This window comes from Psittacula echo, assembly GCF_963264785.1.
Source record: "Psittacula echo genome assembly, chromosome: 23".
Classification (NCBI taxonomy): domain Eukaryota; kingdom Metazoa; phylum Chordata; class Aves; order Psittaciformes; family Psittacidae; genus Psittacula; species Psittacula echo.
The window spans coordinates 4075032-4089503 of NC_137748.1; the positions used below are offsets into that span (position 1 = coordinate 4075032).

The 14472-nt window shown below is 54.9% G+C and overlaps 2 protein-coding genes across 2 annotated transcripts; both read left to right on the forward strand.

Moving 5' to 3' along the window:
* Positions 1–457: 457 nt before the first annotated feature.
* On the forward strand, positions 458–8971 carry ODAD4 (outer dynein arm docking complex subunit 4; the record flags this gene model as incomplete). Its single annotated transcript, XM_080633276.1, has 12 exons — positions 458–565; positions 1080–1211; positions 1450–1603; positions 3138–3199; positions 4208–4355; positions 4854–5078; positions 5943–6150; positions 7405–7491; positions 7704–7900; positions 8022–8122; positions 8660–8735; positions 8874–8971. 12 exons carry the CDS (start codon positions 458–460, stop codon positions 8969–8971), a joined length of 1596 nt encoding a protein of 531 aa, XP_080489402.1.
* A 1700-nt stretch (positions 8972–10671) lies between these two features.
* On the forward strand, positions 10672–14386 carry CNP (2'',3''-cyclic nucleotide 3'' phosphodiesterase). The gene is made up of 3 exons (XM_080633680.1): positions 10672–11548; positions 12125–12267; positions 12765–14386. Exons 1-3 carry the CDS (start codon positions 10933–10935, stop codon positions 13215–13217), a joined length of 1212 nt encoding a protein of 403 aa, XP_080489806.1. The 5' UTR covers positions 10672–10932; the 3' UTR covers positions 13218–14386.
* Positions 14387–14472: the final 86 nt, after the last annotated feature.

Genomic DNA, 14472 nt, shown 5'->3' on the forward strand with positions numbered 1-14472 from the left:
GAACCAGTGGCATCTCCCATTCATCCCTCCCGTTTGTCCCGGATGGGATGCTGCCGGGATGTGGCAGTACCAGCGCTACCTGCAAATCCCTAAATGCACCCAATTTCCCTATAGGAAACCGGTTTTACCGAGTGTCTCTGCTCCCACCTCCGGCGCGGAGCTTTGGAAACACGAGTGCAGGGACCAGCCCTCAGCGGACACCGGCTCCTCCCGCCCAGGCGGGTTGGGCCAGGAGCCACGGTGAGCACCGGGTGCGCGGCTGCCTCCGCCCGGAGCCTGCCTGCGTTTTGGTTGCCGCTGAAACCGGCGGCACCGACCGACACCGGGAGCTCAGCGCGGGAACTGCCGCCGAGGCGCGCCACTGCGACGTCACAGCGACGTCACGGCCTGGGCGGGGCTTAGCGCCGCGCCGGAAGTCGAGCGGTTGCCACGCGACGGCGGCGGCAGCGGCCTGGCCATGGAGGCGGAGGAGGCGCCCATCGGAACCTTCCCCAGCTTCATGACCGAGGGCTGGCTGCTGCTCCGGCGTGGAGAGTACGGCAAGGCCCTGGTCTGCTTCAACAACGTGAGCGCAGGAGGGCCGGGGAGGCGGCTTTAACCTGCCCGAGGGGAGACTGAGCTGAGCTCTTAGGCAGAAGCTCTTCCCTGTGAGGGTGCTGAGGCGCTGGCCCAGGGTGTCCAGAGAAGCTGTGGCTGCCCCATCCCTGGCAGTGTTCAAGGCCAGGTTGGACACAGGGGCTTGGAGCAAGCTGCTCCAGTGGAAGGTGTCCCTGCCCGTGGCAGGGGTTGGGACTGGAGGAGCTTTAAGGTCCCATCCAACCCAAACCAGGCTGGGATTCCATGAAGGGAAGCATCCTCAGGAGCATCTGGGGGTGAGGGCATGAAGGGAGGTGGCAGACGAGTGGCAGTGGGGCTGCAGCACCCATGGGCAGATGCAGCAGCAGCAGAGGGGGTGTGTGGGCATCAAGGGAATCTGTGGTTCTATCCTCATCCATCATCAAGGTCCGTGCTGGCACGGAGCAAGCTGCATCCTGTGCTCATCCATTGGTGATGGATGCTGGATCGCTGCTGTGTTCCAGGCGCTGAAGCTGCGAGGTGGTGACAGGGACTGCCTGGCTGCGCGCTCCAAGTGCTACCTGTGCCTGGGGGACACGGACAATGCCCTGAAAGATGCTGAAGCCTCCCTCCAAAATGACAAAACCTTCTCCAAGGTAAAGAGCAGGAAGGGGGAAGAGCCAGGGGTGGGCAGGAACCGGTCACTAACCCAGCCCTGCCGGGGTCACTGCTTCCAGAGAAGTGGAGGTGCTTGGACACAACTGCTCAGGGCTGGATTTGAGCGGAGGCCTGTTGGGATAGTGCAGGGCAGCCAATGGGAAGTGAACCGTGATCTCTAAAGCTCTTTCCACCCCCTCTTTTTCACTTGTTGCTTGTTTCCCAATGTCCCTTTAGGGACTGTATCAAAAAGCAGAGGCGTTGTACACCATGGGTGACTTCGAGTTCGCGTTGGTGTTTTACCATCGTGGCTACAGGCTGCGGCCGGAGCTGCACAAGTTCAAGCTGGGGATCGAGAAATCCCAGGAAGCCATCATCAACTGCATTGGAGGTGAGGGCTCCAGCCGGGCTGGCGGGGGGCAGTGGGGGCACATCAGCTCTGCAAGGCACCCATGGACCCTGCAACCAGAACCTCTTTGCCTTCATGTGCTCAGTGGTCATTGAGATGAAACCAGGAAGCATCAAGAAGTGCACAGCTCGGCTCCTTTTTAATTCTAATTCTATGCCTGTTCATATATATTATATATCATATATATGAATTATATTAAATATATTATATATTTTTATTTATTATTAATATTATATATTAGTATATTTATTATATATTTATTGGCTGTTATTAGAACAGGTATATAATATACATTATATCTATATTCATATATATTATATTATATATAATATATATTAATTATATTATATTAAATATATTTAATGTATATTATATACCTGTTCTAATAACTCCAGTTATGGAAGTAGATGCTGACACTGATGTAATTGTCCAAACTCACCATCAAAACCCAGGCAATACGGAACAAAGCAGCTCATCTACTTGCAGTGCTGCTGATTGCAGATCCCACTGAGAGATCTTTATCCCAATATTCCAAGTTTGGAATGGAATTTGCCGTGCTACCTGAGACTGCCCTTCCCGAGATCCTGACTTCCCTCCTGCTCACATTGCACAAGTCCAGTGAAACTGTTGACTCTTGCAGTGGAGCAACTGCTTTCATAACTTCTGGCTTGGATCCTAGACTGGAGTCCTGCAGGAGGCAGGAAAGGCCAAGGACCAGGTGGTGTTCAGAGCAAACCTGTCCCTTTTCCCTTAGTGTTCCTCCTGACTCTGCTCTCACGCACCGATGAGCATGGGCAGAGCGTGCTCCCGCTCTCAGGCACGCAGCCACCCTGCAGGGAAATCAATGGATTAGAGCCCAAGAGGAGATAGCCCTTGATGCAGGGGGAAAGGAAACGCTGGCATTTGATCCGGCTGTTTAAATAGTTGGGAAATGTGCACACACGAACAGGGCACATCCCCAAAACTGCTTTGCTGGGTGCATTCAGAACCTCCAGCCTTCCGTGACACACCTGGACACACACTGCTGCCTCCAGCCCCATTGCCCTGCTGCAGGTCAGGCTCTTCCCTTCCTTCCAAGGAGCCCAAGCCAGAGCTGCTTTCACTCTTACCTCCAGTGCCAGAGTGCTGCCTGAGCAGCAGCACGGGTGTCACAGTGAAAATGGAATGGGAGTTGCTCTGGATCACTGAACATCCCTGTACTTAGAGCTTTAACTCCAGTTTAAGCATCAGCCGTGAGCCCTCAGAACAACCTGCCATCCTTTTCCTTCCTCTGTTTCCATGCGGTAGGAAAAGCCCCCTGGTGCCATGAGAAAGCAGTAACTAAAACCCCAAGAGGAGCTGCACCTCTGAGCTGTATTCCCTGCTTGCAGACCACACACTTCATGTGAAAGAATTAGTCGAAGGCTTTATTTCAAACAGGACATGATAGGCTTGGCACATTTATGGTCATTTCAGTTCCTAAAGCCTCTGCACTGCTGGGCTTGAGCACTAACCAGTGTTTTCTCTCTGTTTGCAGCTCCATCCTCAGTTAAACTGGAGAACAAAGGGAATCTGTGCTTTCTAAGCAAGCAGGCAGAGGTACGGTCTGAAGAGCTCTTGCTTCAGGGGCCAACTGGAGCTATTATAACACTAGTGCTTTGTGAAATAGGCATTAGAGGATTAATAGTTTCTGCAGCAAGGTGGACTAGGCTGGTCTCTGAGCACTGGAAGCGCAATGAGCCCTCACGAGAGCATTTGTACACCTGATTTTAATGTAGCTCTTGCTCAAGCTACACAGAATGTGAAGGAGGAGGCAGAAGGGCAGGAAAGAGCAGCCACAGAGGAGCAAAGCATCCTCTGCCAGCCCCACCGTGGCTGCCGGGTGTTGCTGCTCACCCATCTCAGGCTAATGAGTAACAGCAGCGAGGTCGGAGCCAGGGTATCTTTGCCTCCTCTGTTTACTTTGGGTTTCCTGATGTTTAAAGTTTGATAATGGGCACTTTCTCCATTGCTTCACCCTGGGCTGATGGACGGAGGCAGTGTCCCGCTCCTCCAAGATGCCACGTTTCCCTTTGAAGGCAGTGCAGGGGATGCTCACTGCCTCCTCCAGCGGGAATCACGGGTCCTCAGTGCTTAAAACAATTTGTACAAAGGGGCCTAGGGATACCCCTGCAATTCCTGGGATTTCGAATGTGAAACTTTAAAAGCCCTGGCTCTTACAGCCTCTGTTTCTTTGTGGATAACTGGACCTGCCTTGCCCACCGCCTTCATAGAACCCATGGATCCCAGGATGGATGGGACCTCAAGGATCATCTGGTCCAGCCTTTCTAGGCCCTAGATGAGGTGGTCCCAGCCCCCTGTCCTCCCACAGCAGTGACCAGGGCCAGAACTAATTCTTGCTCTTATGATGCTCCCTCCTGCTCTTGGAAGTGAGGGAGCACAACTGGGGGCAAAAATGCAGTTGCACAGAACCAGAGCAATTGGTGACACTGATTTTTGCTTTTAGTTAAAGGGTAAGCTGCTTTCTATGGAGTGTAATGAGATTTCTGCTAAGCCCAGTGCTCCCCACTCACCTCTCCCAACTGCCTTTATTGTTCCTTGCTGCAGTGCAAACAGAAAGTCCAAATCAAAGTGTGTAAGAATCAAAAATGGACAAAGAACCAGAAGCCTGTGAGGAACCCGAAGACGGAGCGAGAGCTGCTTGGAGAGCTCTATCCTGACAAGGCCTACCTGGAAAAGCTGCTCAACGACAAAGGTCTTTCTCCATTGTAGTTAACTAAATGCTCCTTCTAAGCAGGTTTTTTCTTCCCTCTTCTTTTATGTCCCTGTGGCTACTCTTCCTTGTTTGTATCGGAGCTCATACAGAGCTTGTGGTGGTCATGAGAGAGGCAGGTATTTTTGGAGCCGGATCCTATCTCTGAGCATATTTCCTTCCCTGTTAAGTGGGAGGCTTTTATAACCAAGAGTAAATCAAGTCCAAGCAATCTGTGCTGATGAAATCCAAAGCAGAAACAGCATCGTTACAAGCAACTTCTGTCATCATGATTCATGATAAATTCCACGACTGGGGTTGGGAACACCAGCATTAGCTCACTAAAACACATGGAATGGGAATGGCAAGGCAGCTTTCCCTCCTAAGCACACCAGTTCTGAGGAGCACCAAGGCTTCATAGGACCCTCTGTCAGAGAAGGAAAACTGCAGCTTCCCCCATCCCTCACATTAACGCTCCCCTGGGTTCCTGTCTCCTTTCAGATCTGATGGAGAGCAGCACACAGCAGGGGATCAAGGTAAAGGACCTGGTTTTGGGGGGCATTTCCTACCTGGAGACCCGCAGCGAGTTCTGGCAGCAGCAGAAGCCGATTTATGCCCGTGTGCGGGAGCGCAAGCTCCGGCAGCAAAGGTGGACCCGGGACAAGAAGCAGAAACCCCTGGAGGTCGGCAGATACATTGAGAAGATCATGGAGGACATTGACATGTGTGGGTATCCTGGCTGCAAGCAGTAAGCAAACGATGGCGGGCACATGTGATTATTTGCTGTAGTAATTACAGCAAATACAGACCAACAGAAGCAGTGCAAACAGGAGCAGGCCATTTGGGGCAGGATTTGCTGTTGGAGTCTTCAGCTTTCCCAACACTTTCTTCAATCCAGAATCCTGGGTTTTTTTCCTATACTTCCTGGTCTGAAGGAAGGAGAATTCAGCCCCCGCTGGGCTCTTTCCCTTGCCCACATATTTACAACCCAGGGACAATCATTTACTTGTTACCTGTTCCCTTCTTTTAAGTTATAATAGTGAGGGGAGTGGCAAAACCCCTGCAGCCTGATTCCCACAGCACTGCAGCCCAGCGGGGTACAGGGAGCAGAGCTCACCAGGGATGTGCTAGGGGCTAATGTGGGGGATAAACCCCAGAGTGTTGTAGCTAGAACTTCACCTCCAAGACCAGGCTGCTCTGCTACAACTGTGAGCTCTCAAACCTTCAGACAAGCAGCTTTACTTCAGCATGGGATGTTACCAGTAACTCCCCATCCCTGGCAGTGCTCAAGGCCAGGTTGGATGGGGCTGGGAGCAAGCTGCTCTAGTGGAAGTTGTCCCTGCCCGTGGTGGGGGGTTGGAGCTGGATGAGCTTTAAGGTCCCTTCCCACCCATAGTCTGGGATTCTATGATTTCCCTTTACTTGCTGTGATTCCCAGTAGTGCAATTTCCCAGGGGAATAGTGCCTGAACAGCGAGGAGCTCTAACCTATCCCAAGGTTTGCCTGGGGCTAATCCAGCTGCACTCAGCCTCACCTGCCCAGCACCACCACATCCACCCAGCAGCATTAAACCTCCCTCTTTCTCTCCAGTGCTGAGCGGTGACTGCCCTGAAGAAAGCTGCAAGAAAGCCAAGCGTGTGCTAAAAAAGGTGCAAGAGTGGTCAGAGGATGAACTTCCCAACAGGAAGGAGCTGATCGCAGGCCTCTACAGCCGCATTGGGAAAGCTCAGCTAGAGATGGGCCAGATGGAGGCAGCCCTGCAGAGCCACAAAATGGATTTGGAACTGGCCAGGCAGCAGTAAGTGCTGGGTTCAAATGGATGGGAAAAGAGGGAAGTAGCTCTATTAAGATGTCGTAGCATCAGGTCACGGAATTCTCACCTGGAGGTTTAACAGGACAAGACGTTCAGCCCGTGCCCAAGTATCACAGTGATTTATTATTGTCCCTGTCTCAAAAAGAAGGAGCCTGAAGCAGGTCTTTAAAGGACCTGGAGCACATGGCACATCTCAAGCCCTGCTGAAGTGAAGCAAGAGGGAGCACAAGCCCCAGTGTTAGCTCTGTAGGATGCCTTTCCTTCCCAGGCTCTAACCTGCTCAACTCTTCTGCTGTGTTTGCTCTTAGAACCATTTGCATTCAAACCTTGATGTATTTATCCCAGAGGAGCAGTTACCTGCCCATAGAGAGCAATTCCAGCTAAAACGGAATGGAGCAAGACGTAGCCTGAAGATTTCCTCCGTGCTTTGCCTGCAGTGATTTTGGGGTTACCTTTGCCAACCCTGCAAAGGGCTTGCAGCAGCTTCTCAGCATTTGCACGTGGTTCATGAACCCTCTGCCTCTCTCCTTGCGCCCTCCACTCGCACAAATCGAGTTCAGCAGCAGCAGGAGGGAGGCAGCAGCGGGGGTTCAGGTGCTTTTAGAGCCATGTGAAGCTATGGTGAGGGAGAACCCGCAGCGGAGGAGGCCTCGCCCTCTGGTGGCCGCTGCCCGCATTGGGGACAGAGGAGATGTCCCCAAAGGGGCACTTCCCTCCTCTCCCTCAGCTGTAAGGGCAGGCGGCTCAGGCCACTCGGGAGATGGGGACAGGGACTGCTTGAGGTTCACAAGCTACACCCTTACAGAAGGAGCTGCCTTCGGCGTGGGGCAAAGGCTCATTGAGAGCACAGCAAGTCTGGAGCCCCATTGCTGACACACGTTTGGGGTCTTCCCTTTCCTCCTGGCCAGGAATAAGCTGTCAGCGTTAAGGACCCACGAGCTGGTCGGGGACCTCTGTGGGGCCCACAAGGCAACAAAGAGAGAGACTTTGACAAGGATGGCCAGATTCAAACCCAAGGACAAACCTAAACCATTTCTCCCTGTGTGTCATGGGCTGCCAGGAGAGAAACTCAGAACTCAGCCTTCATTTCATGACTTCCAGTCTGGCCTCGCTCCTTTGCTTCTCAACACGTAGCCTGAGGTGCTGTTGAGCCCCAGAGCGAGTGTGAGGCTGAGAGCAGCACAGACTGTACCAGGAACAAGCCTCTGCCACAATGACTTCTTTCTCTTTCCAATGCAGTGATCTGCCAGATGCTGTATCCAGAGCCCTCGAGAACATCGGCAGGGTTTATGCCAGCACCGGGAGATTCCAGCCTGCTATCGACGCGTACGTAACACCAGGGACAGGGAAGGCACCGGCTTGTGCTTTGAATTACACAGAGGATGTATTTCAGGTTATCTGTCCCCACTGCTCGAGGGGGAGCTGTGGGATGTTCATACCCACAGGACGTGGAAGCCTTTAGTTATAACAGCAGGGGTTGAAATAACTGCACCAGGGGAGATGCACTCATCTCTGCCCTGCTTCCTCCCTGCTTGTAGATGGGAGAAGAGGATTCCAATGGTGAAATCCAACCTGGAGAAGGCCTGGCTGTTCCATGAAATTGGCCAATGTTACCTCGAGGTGGATAAAGCAAAAGCAGCCCAAAGTTATGGGCAGAAGTCCCTGCAGGCAGCAGATGAAGAGGGAGATGCTGAGTGGCAGCTCCACGCTATGGTCCTCATGGCACAAGCACAAGGTAGAGGCTTTAGTACAAATGGGAACTGTTCAGATCAAGATATCTTGGAGACTTGCTTGAGCCACCAGTGGTGTTCTCTTGACCTGGGGTTAAAATAGATGTTTGCATGTGTCTGTTACAGTGAGGTTAAAGGATTATCGGCCTGCAATCCTGACCTTTGAGAAAGCACTCAACAAGGCAACACTCCTTCACGATGAAGCTGCTCAGAAGGCCATCATCATTGTAAGTGGGCTCTTGCAAAGAGGAGAGGAGCTTGGGGCAGCATCTGTTAGTTAGCTCTACCTAACTAATGCCTGATGTGCTGTGAACTGAGGAAATATCCCTGTGCAGCCAGTGTGTCCAGAGGGAACATCCCTGCGCAGCCAGTGTGTCCAGAGGGAACATCCCTGCGCAGCCAGTGTGTCCAGAGGGAACATCCCTGCGCAGCCAGTGCGTTCAGAGGGAACATCCAAAATGTCCCAGAGAAACCCCTCTGCACCGAACCACAGTCACAGCACAGCACTCACCTCCCCGGTGATCCTTCCTCGGTGTCTGGAGCTAGAGCAGAGCCTGTTCTCCTGCCAGGAGAAAATAGTGGAGAGAGCTGGAATGTTCAGGGGAGGAGACGTTTGTTAAGGGCCAGTAACCGGTAGTGACCACTGCAGGGAGTTCTGTGGTAGGAAAGGGCCATGTAATGACAGCAGAGAGGAGAACACAGGAGGAACGCGGTGTGTAACTGCCTTTCTAGAGCCTTTATTTAACAACCTGCATCCCTTCCAGGCTTTGGATGAGGTGAGCAAAAGTTTCATGGAGCAGCTGAGCGAGAGAGAAGACCCAACAGCTCAGAGCCTCACAGGTACTTGTCATTGACACCTCAGCACCCCACGAACACACACGTTCTCCACCTCCCTTCCCTGAAGCACGGGAACAAAGCTCCCCATTCCCAGGGAGCACACACCCGCGCTCCCGGCCGCTGTCGCATCCTCTGCGCTAGCCCGGAGCAGCCGGAACGCGCGGGTATGTGCGGAGCTACCGCGGGTATGTGCGGAGCGGCTCCCGGTTCACGGCTCAAAACGGCTTTTTCCTCCCTAGAGGACTCCAGCAGCGGGAACACCAAAGTTGACGGCTTCGAGAAGGACGCGGAGGGAGAGGCCGGGGCCGCAGCGCAGCGGGGGCACTGAGCGGGACAGGGGAGGCAGGGCCGACACGGGGACAATAAACAGCGGCCGGTGACGGTGTCGCGGTATCGCGATGCGGCTGCAAACAGAGCTCTCCCCGTGTCCGCTCCGTCCCGCCCCGCTCCACCCGCGCATGCTCGGCCGCAGCGGGGGGGTCCCCCCGGTGCTATGAAAGGGGCTGCAGGGGGGGGGCCTGTCCAGAGCCGCTGTCCCGCCGCGCAGCTCCGCACCGGCGGCCGCTGCCCTCACCATGGTAAGTGCGGGACCGGGGCTGCTGCGGGGCGCGTTCACCCGAGGGGAGGCAGCGGCGGCGGCGTCGCAGACACGAGGTCGATGGGACCCGAGGGTGCGGGAGGGACCGGGGGGGAGCAGCCGGACCCCGCGGCTCCATCGCGGGCTCTCCGAGCCCCCTCGGCCGCCCGGAGCAGCCGAGCCCCGGCCCCGCGGGGGCTGAATGGGGGGGATTGTCCGGCTGCAGCCCGGCGCGGGGCTCTGTGGGGCCATTGTCCGCCCGCCCCGGCCGTGAAGGCTCCATTCTCCTCCGCGCTGGCCCCCGAACAATGGGGCCGGAGCGAGGTTTTCCATTATTGTTCCTTTGTTTGCGGCTCTGAAAAGCGGCCTCAGTCCTGCCCCGCCGGCAGCTCCGGGCACAGAGCACACGCACCAGCTCCCGGAGCTGCCTCAACCATTTGCTGCCTCCTGGAGCCCCCCAATCCATGGGGAAGGGGCCCTGGAGCGATGCTTGGTGCTCGCTCTTCTTGGAGGCCCATTCATGGAACTCCTTGTGCAGGCACGGCTGCTCCCCTGCCCGCGGAGCTCTGCGTCCTGGTCCATGGCAGCACCAGGATCGTGGTCCCCATCCCAGGGTGCTTGGGAGCACAGAGGCTCCTCCGCTGTTCTGCAATGGGAGATGGGGCAGTGAGCTGGAATAGCCGGGTTTCGGTAACAGCTTCCCTCTGCAAACAGGGGAGTGGGCAGAGCACAGAGGCTGGGGATAAACCCCTCGGTGTTTGCATCAAAGGCAAAACTGAATCCTTCAGCACCTCTGCAGCTCGGGTCTGGTTTGCTGGGCTGGTGAGGGAAGATGGAGGGGTCCCAGTCCCGCAAGAAGCAGCGGCTGCCCCATTGCTGCCAGTGAACGGGCACAGCTGGAGAGGTCCCCCGTTCCCTCCCGTTTCCACGTTTTCCCAGACGCTGCTGGGAATTAATCCCGGTTTCCAGTTCCCGGAGCTGCCGGCAGCGCTTCTCGCTCGCTCCAGGGGCTGCTTTCACTTTCGTGTTCCTCCCCGCGGCCGCTGGGAGCGGGTTTGCCTTTACCGGAAGCATTTTCAGCTGCTCCTCACCACAGGAAGAGCCCAGATCCCCTCCTCTGAGGCATCCGGGGGCTGTAGTGCAGAGAAAGGGGCAGCTCTTAACGTGCGGGAGCATCCTCAGCCTCAGGACCAGCTTTTCCTTCGGGGACGGGGATCCCTCGACAGCCTCCCTGGGCAGTGCTTTGGGGCGGCTGAAGGGCTGGGACTGCAGCGGCCGCCACAACGCGCTGGGACTTCAGGTTCCTGTTCTCAAGGCAAGTTCCCCTCCGCACGCTCAGGTTTAGAGGGCACAAGCGTCTGAGTGCTCCGAGGGAGCTTTGATGCTCCCAGCTGCGGCTCTGCCACGGCAGGGGTGAAACCTCCCCTTCCCGGTCATTCCGGAGCAGGGACAGGTCCCGGCTCCTGCTGTGAGGAGGGAGTTAAGCTGCGGGGGTACCGCATCCCCATCGTGCTGCGGGAGGTAACTGCAGGGTCGGTAACTGCCACCTCTCTCCTTGTCGCATTCCAGAACAGAGGCTTCTCCAAGAAGAGTCACCCCTTCCTGCCCAAGCTGTTTCGGAAGATGTCTACTCAATCAGCCAAAGAAAGACCCGAAAGTTTGCACTTCCCCTTCCTGGACGATGAAGACACCATCTCCACGCTCAAAGAGTCAAAAACCTTCTTCATCCTGCGAGGCCTGCCCGGCAGCGGGAAGTCCACGCTGGCCCACGCTATCCAAGACCGGTATAAGGATGCCTGCAAGGTGATCTCGGTCGATAGCTATAAAATCACTCCTTCCGTTAGAAGCGCCATTCCCGAAGAGTATTCCAAGGTGGATGAGGATCTAGTTGACTATTGCAAACGCGACATCAGCGTTATCGTTTTGGATGACACCCACCACGAGAGGGAACGGCTGGACCAACTCTTTGATATTGCTGACAAATACCGGTACAAAGTCATCTTCGCCGAGCCCAAAACCCCGTGGCGACAGGATTGCTCGCAGCTGAAGGAGAAGAACCAATGGAAACTGTCAGTGGAAGAGCTGAAGAAGATGAAGCCGAGCTTGGAGAAGGAATTCCTGCCCATGTATTTTGGGTGGTTTCTGAGCAAAAGAAGCTCGGAGATCCTGCGGAAGGCTGGCCAGGCCTTCTTGGATGAGCTTGCAAGTCTCAAAGCCTTCAAAAAGGAGAGTAAATACTGTACGTATGGAAGCATCTTTCCAAGTTCTTACTCTGTTGGCAAAATGTTAACACTTGGCAAGCGGAACCCATCCATTGGGCTCCCGAGGTGGATTTCCTGTTAGAGTAAGGAGCAAGGACAGGCTATGAGATACTAACCCGTAGTGCATGAAGATGCTTTTGTAAGCTCAAGTGAATGAAACTGCTTTCCCCAAGCAGCCCGTTTGGTCTGACCCTGCGGGAGCTGGGTCTGGCTCCAGCATCGGGGGCCTGGGCATGGCCCCAGCTCCGCAGCTGGATGGGTGAGGGCAGAACCAGCGTGGAGTCAGGGAGTGAAGGGAAGGATGGAGCAGGCTGTCCCCTGAGGGAGTCTGACATCGCCAGCGTTGGCCCAAGCCATGAGGATGTGCAGAAGCCTCTCTTTTGTGGTTCCACGCACCAGTGAGGCGGGAGGGGGGATTTCATTTCCCCACCTGCTCCTTTGCAGCATTAGGATAAACCACGAAGGGGCAGGTTCTGCTGAGCCGGGACTTGGGCTCCTGCTGGGATTGCTGGGGCTGGGGTTCTGACAGTAACGTCACTTCCCTCCATCTGCAGTTGCTTCCGCTATCGAAGACCCCAAGATCAAAATCGCCCTCACCAGCTACTTTGTGAAGAGGCCGCCGGGGGTCCTGCACTGCACCACCAAATACACCGAGTTCGGGAAGGCAGCCGGAGCCGAGGAGTACGCGCAGCAAGAGGTGAGCAGCCGGGGCTCTGGTGGCCACAGGAGCCTTGGGGTGGGCTGGGGACATGAGCTGGGGCCCAGTGGCAGTTGGAACTGGATGATGTTAAGGTCCTTTCCAACCCTGTTCTATGATTCTCTGACTACATCCCTGTGCAATGGAGAAGTTGGGGGAGATGGGGATTATTGCCTGTATGTTTCCAGAGAGCCCATTCCTGCACCACCTCCTACAGCTTGCTTTGGGTGATGATGAACTGCTAAAGGATTTCAAACCCCATAAACCAAGTTAAACATTGGAATGTGGGAGGGAACAAGACGCAGCCAGCTCCAAATTCATGGAGCAGGGACTCGGGCCATGATAACTTCCAGCTGCACATGGTATTTCCAATAGGTCAAAGCAAGAGCTCCTGGGATCAGCCAAGCCCCCGAGCAAATAAACCCAAGCACAGGACTGTAAACCCTGTGCCTGCAGCCAGCTAAAGCCGTGCTCTGCTTCCCTCCCTCTTCTCGCAGGCTGTGAAGGCTTCGTACGGCAAAGGCTTCACCTTGTCCATCTCGGCCCTGTTCCTCACAACAAAAACTGTGGGTGCTCGCGTGGAGCTGAGCGAGCAGCAGCTGCTGCTGTGGCCTGGGGATGCCGACAAGATCCTGCCCACCGACAACCTCCCGAAGGGCAGCCGGGCCCACATCACCCTCGGCTGCGCCAACGGTGTCGAGGCCGTGCAGACCGGGCTGGATCTGCTGGAGTTCGTGAAGCTGGAAAAGGCAGGGAACAAAGGGGATGAAGTGGGGGAGATTGGAGGAGGGAAACTGCTCTATTTTGATAACGGGATGTGGATGCTCACCCTCTCGAAAAAGATCGATGTGAAGGCAATATTCTCAGGTTACTACGGAAAAGGGAAACTGGTGCCAACGCAGAGCACCAACAAACGGGGCTCTGCTTTTAGCTCCTGCACCATCATCTAGGAGCATGGGGAGGGCGCCTCGTTTGCTTGGCTTTAAAAGGCAAGTAACTCCTGTAACCTTTAAACGTGTAAAGAGAAATAATTCTACCTTTACTAAAGCCCTTTTGCCAGCCCCTGGGTGAAGCCTCTCTGCGGAGAGGTAACGGCCTCAGAACAAGGAAGAAAACAAGCACCAAAGCAAAGCTGCTCCATAACCACCGCCAGCGGCTGAAGTGCTGCTGAGGGTATTTAACACGAGTGTGCTCTGCTTGTTTTCTCCCTCGGAGGAAGAGCCTCTATGGTCTCTTGTAACTTCCCTATGACCACAATCGTTTGATCCCCACCTGTCAGCACTCCAAAGCCTGCGCAGATGGGGCTGAAGCCAAGCGACACAACTGCCCCGTGGCTCCCCTTCTCCCGCAGCCCAGGGCCCGACACCGCTCATTCCGGTACCTGAGCTCCTGGGTCCAACCCTGCAAGCCCCTGGTGCAGGTCCCTTCTGTGTGGCACTTACTGAGCCCAGCCTGCAGGAGGGGGCACATGGGGGGGCTGCCAGCCATGCTCTGCTGTCAATGCCTCCTTCACTGCAGGGGAGGGATGCGCTGACGAGCGGACAAGGAAAGGACCTTGGCAGGTGGTGTCTTAAAGACCACTGTGATGGAGTGAAAGGGAAGCACCAGGAGAGGTGTTCAGATCCTGCAGCTTCCCTTCACCCATCGGAGCGGGCGGGAGCAAGCACTGTCCCTGTCCTTATCCTGTAGGGAACAATCCTGCCTTGGCAGGGAGTGGAAGAGATGAACTAAAGTCTTTTCCATCTTATTTGATAGAACCTAAAATCGTGTCTGAAGTACAGAGGAGTACTTCATGCACGATTTTGCTACTTTTCTCTAATGCACTTGAATGTTAAGAGGTAGGAAGGCAGTAACATCGTAATCTAGGACGTAAGTGGAGGCATTGTAACTGCGTAACTCAAGTCTGCTCAAACCTAAACCGTTGGCTGGAGACACGGAAGTTCATGGTCAAGCACTCCTGTTATTAAGCCTCTTTTTAAGGGAGCTTCTGGTTTTGCTCTTCGCCAGGCCCTTTGCCAGTCGGTCGGTGGATACACGGTCACTAACACAAAGCTCGACTAATGGATGCAGGTCAGGGCACCAGTTTAAACTCACGCTATGGCTCCGTGACCGGTGTAGTGGAATTAACCCGGTATTAACACATGTAAATACTCACCGTGTTTGACAAGGGCTGGGAAGGAGCCGTCGCGTGGCTGCAGCTTGGGG

Excerpts from the sequence above, each read along its gene's own strand:
- CNP (XM_080633680.1), top strand. The coding sequence starts at position 10,933 with ATGTCTACTCAATCAGCCAAAGAAAGACCCGAAAGTTTGCACTTCCCC. Across the intron at positions 11,549-12,124 it reads CAAAAAGGAGAGTAAATACT|TTGCTTCCGCTATCGAAGAC; the intron begins GTACGTATGGAA and ends CTCCATCTGCAG. Across the intron at positions 12,268-12,764 it reads AGGAGTACGCGCAGCAAGAG|GCTGTGAAGGCTTCGTACGG; the intron begins GTGAGCAGCCGG and ends CTCTTCTCGCAG.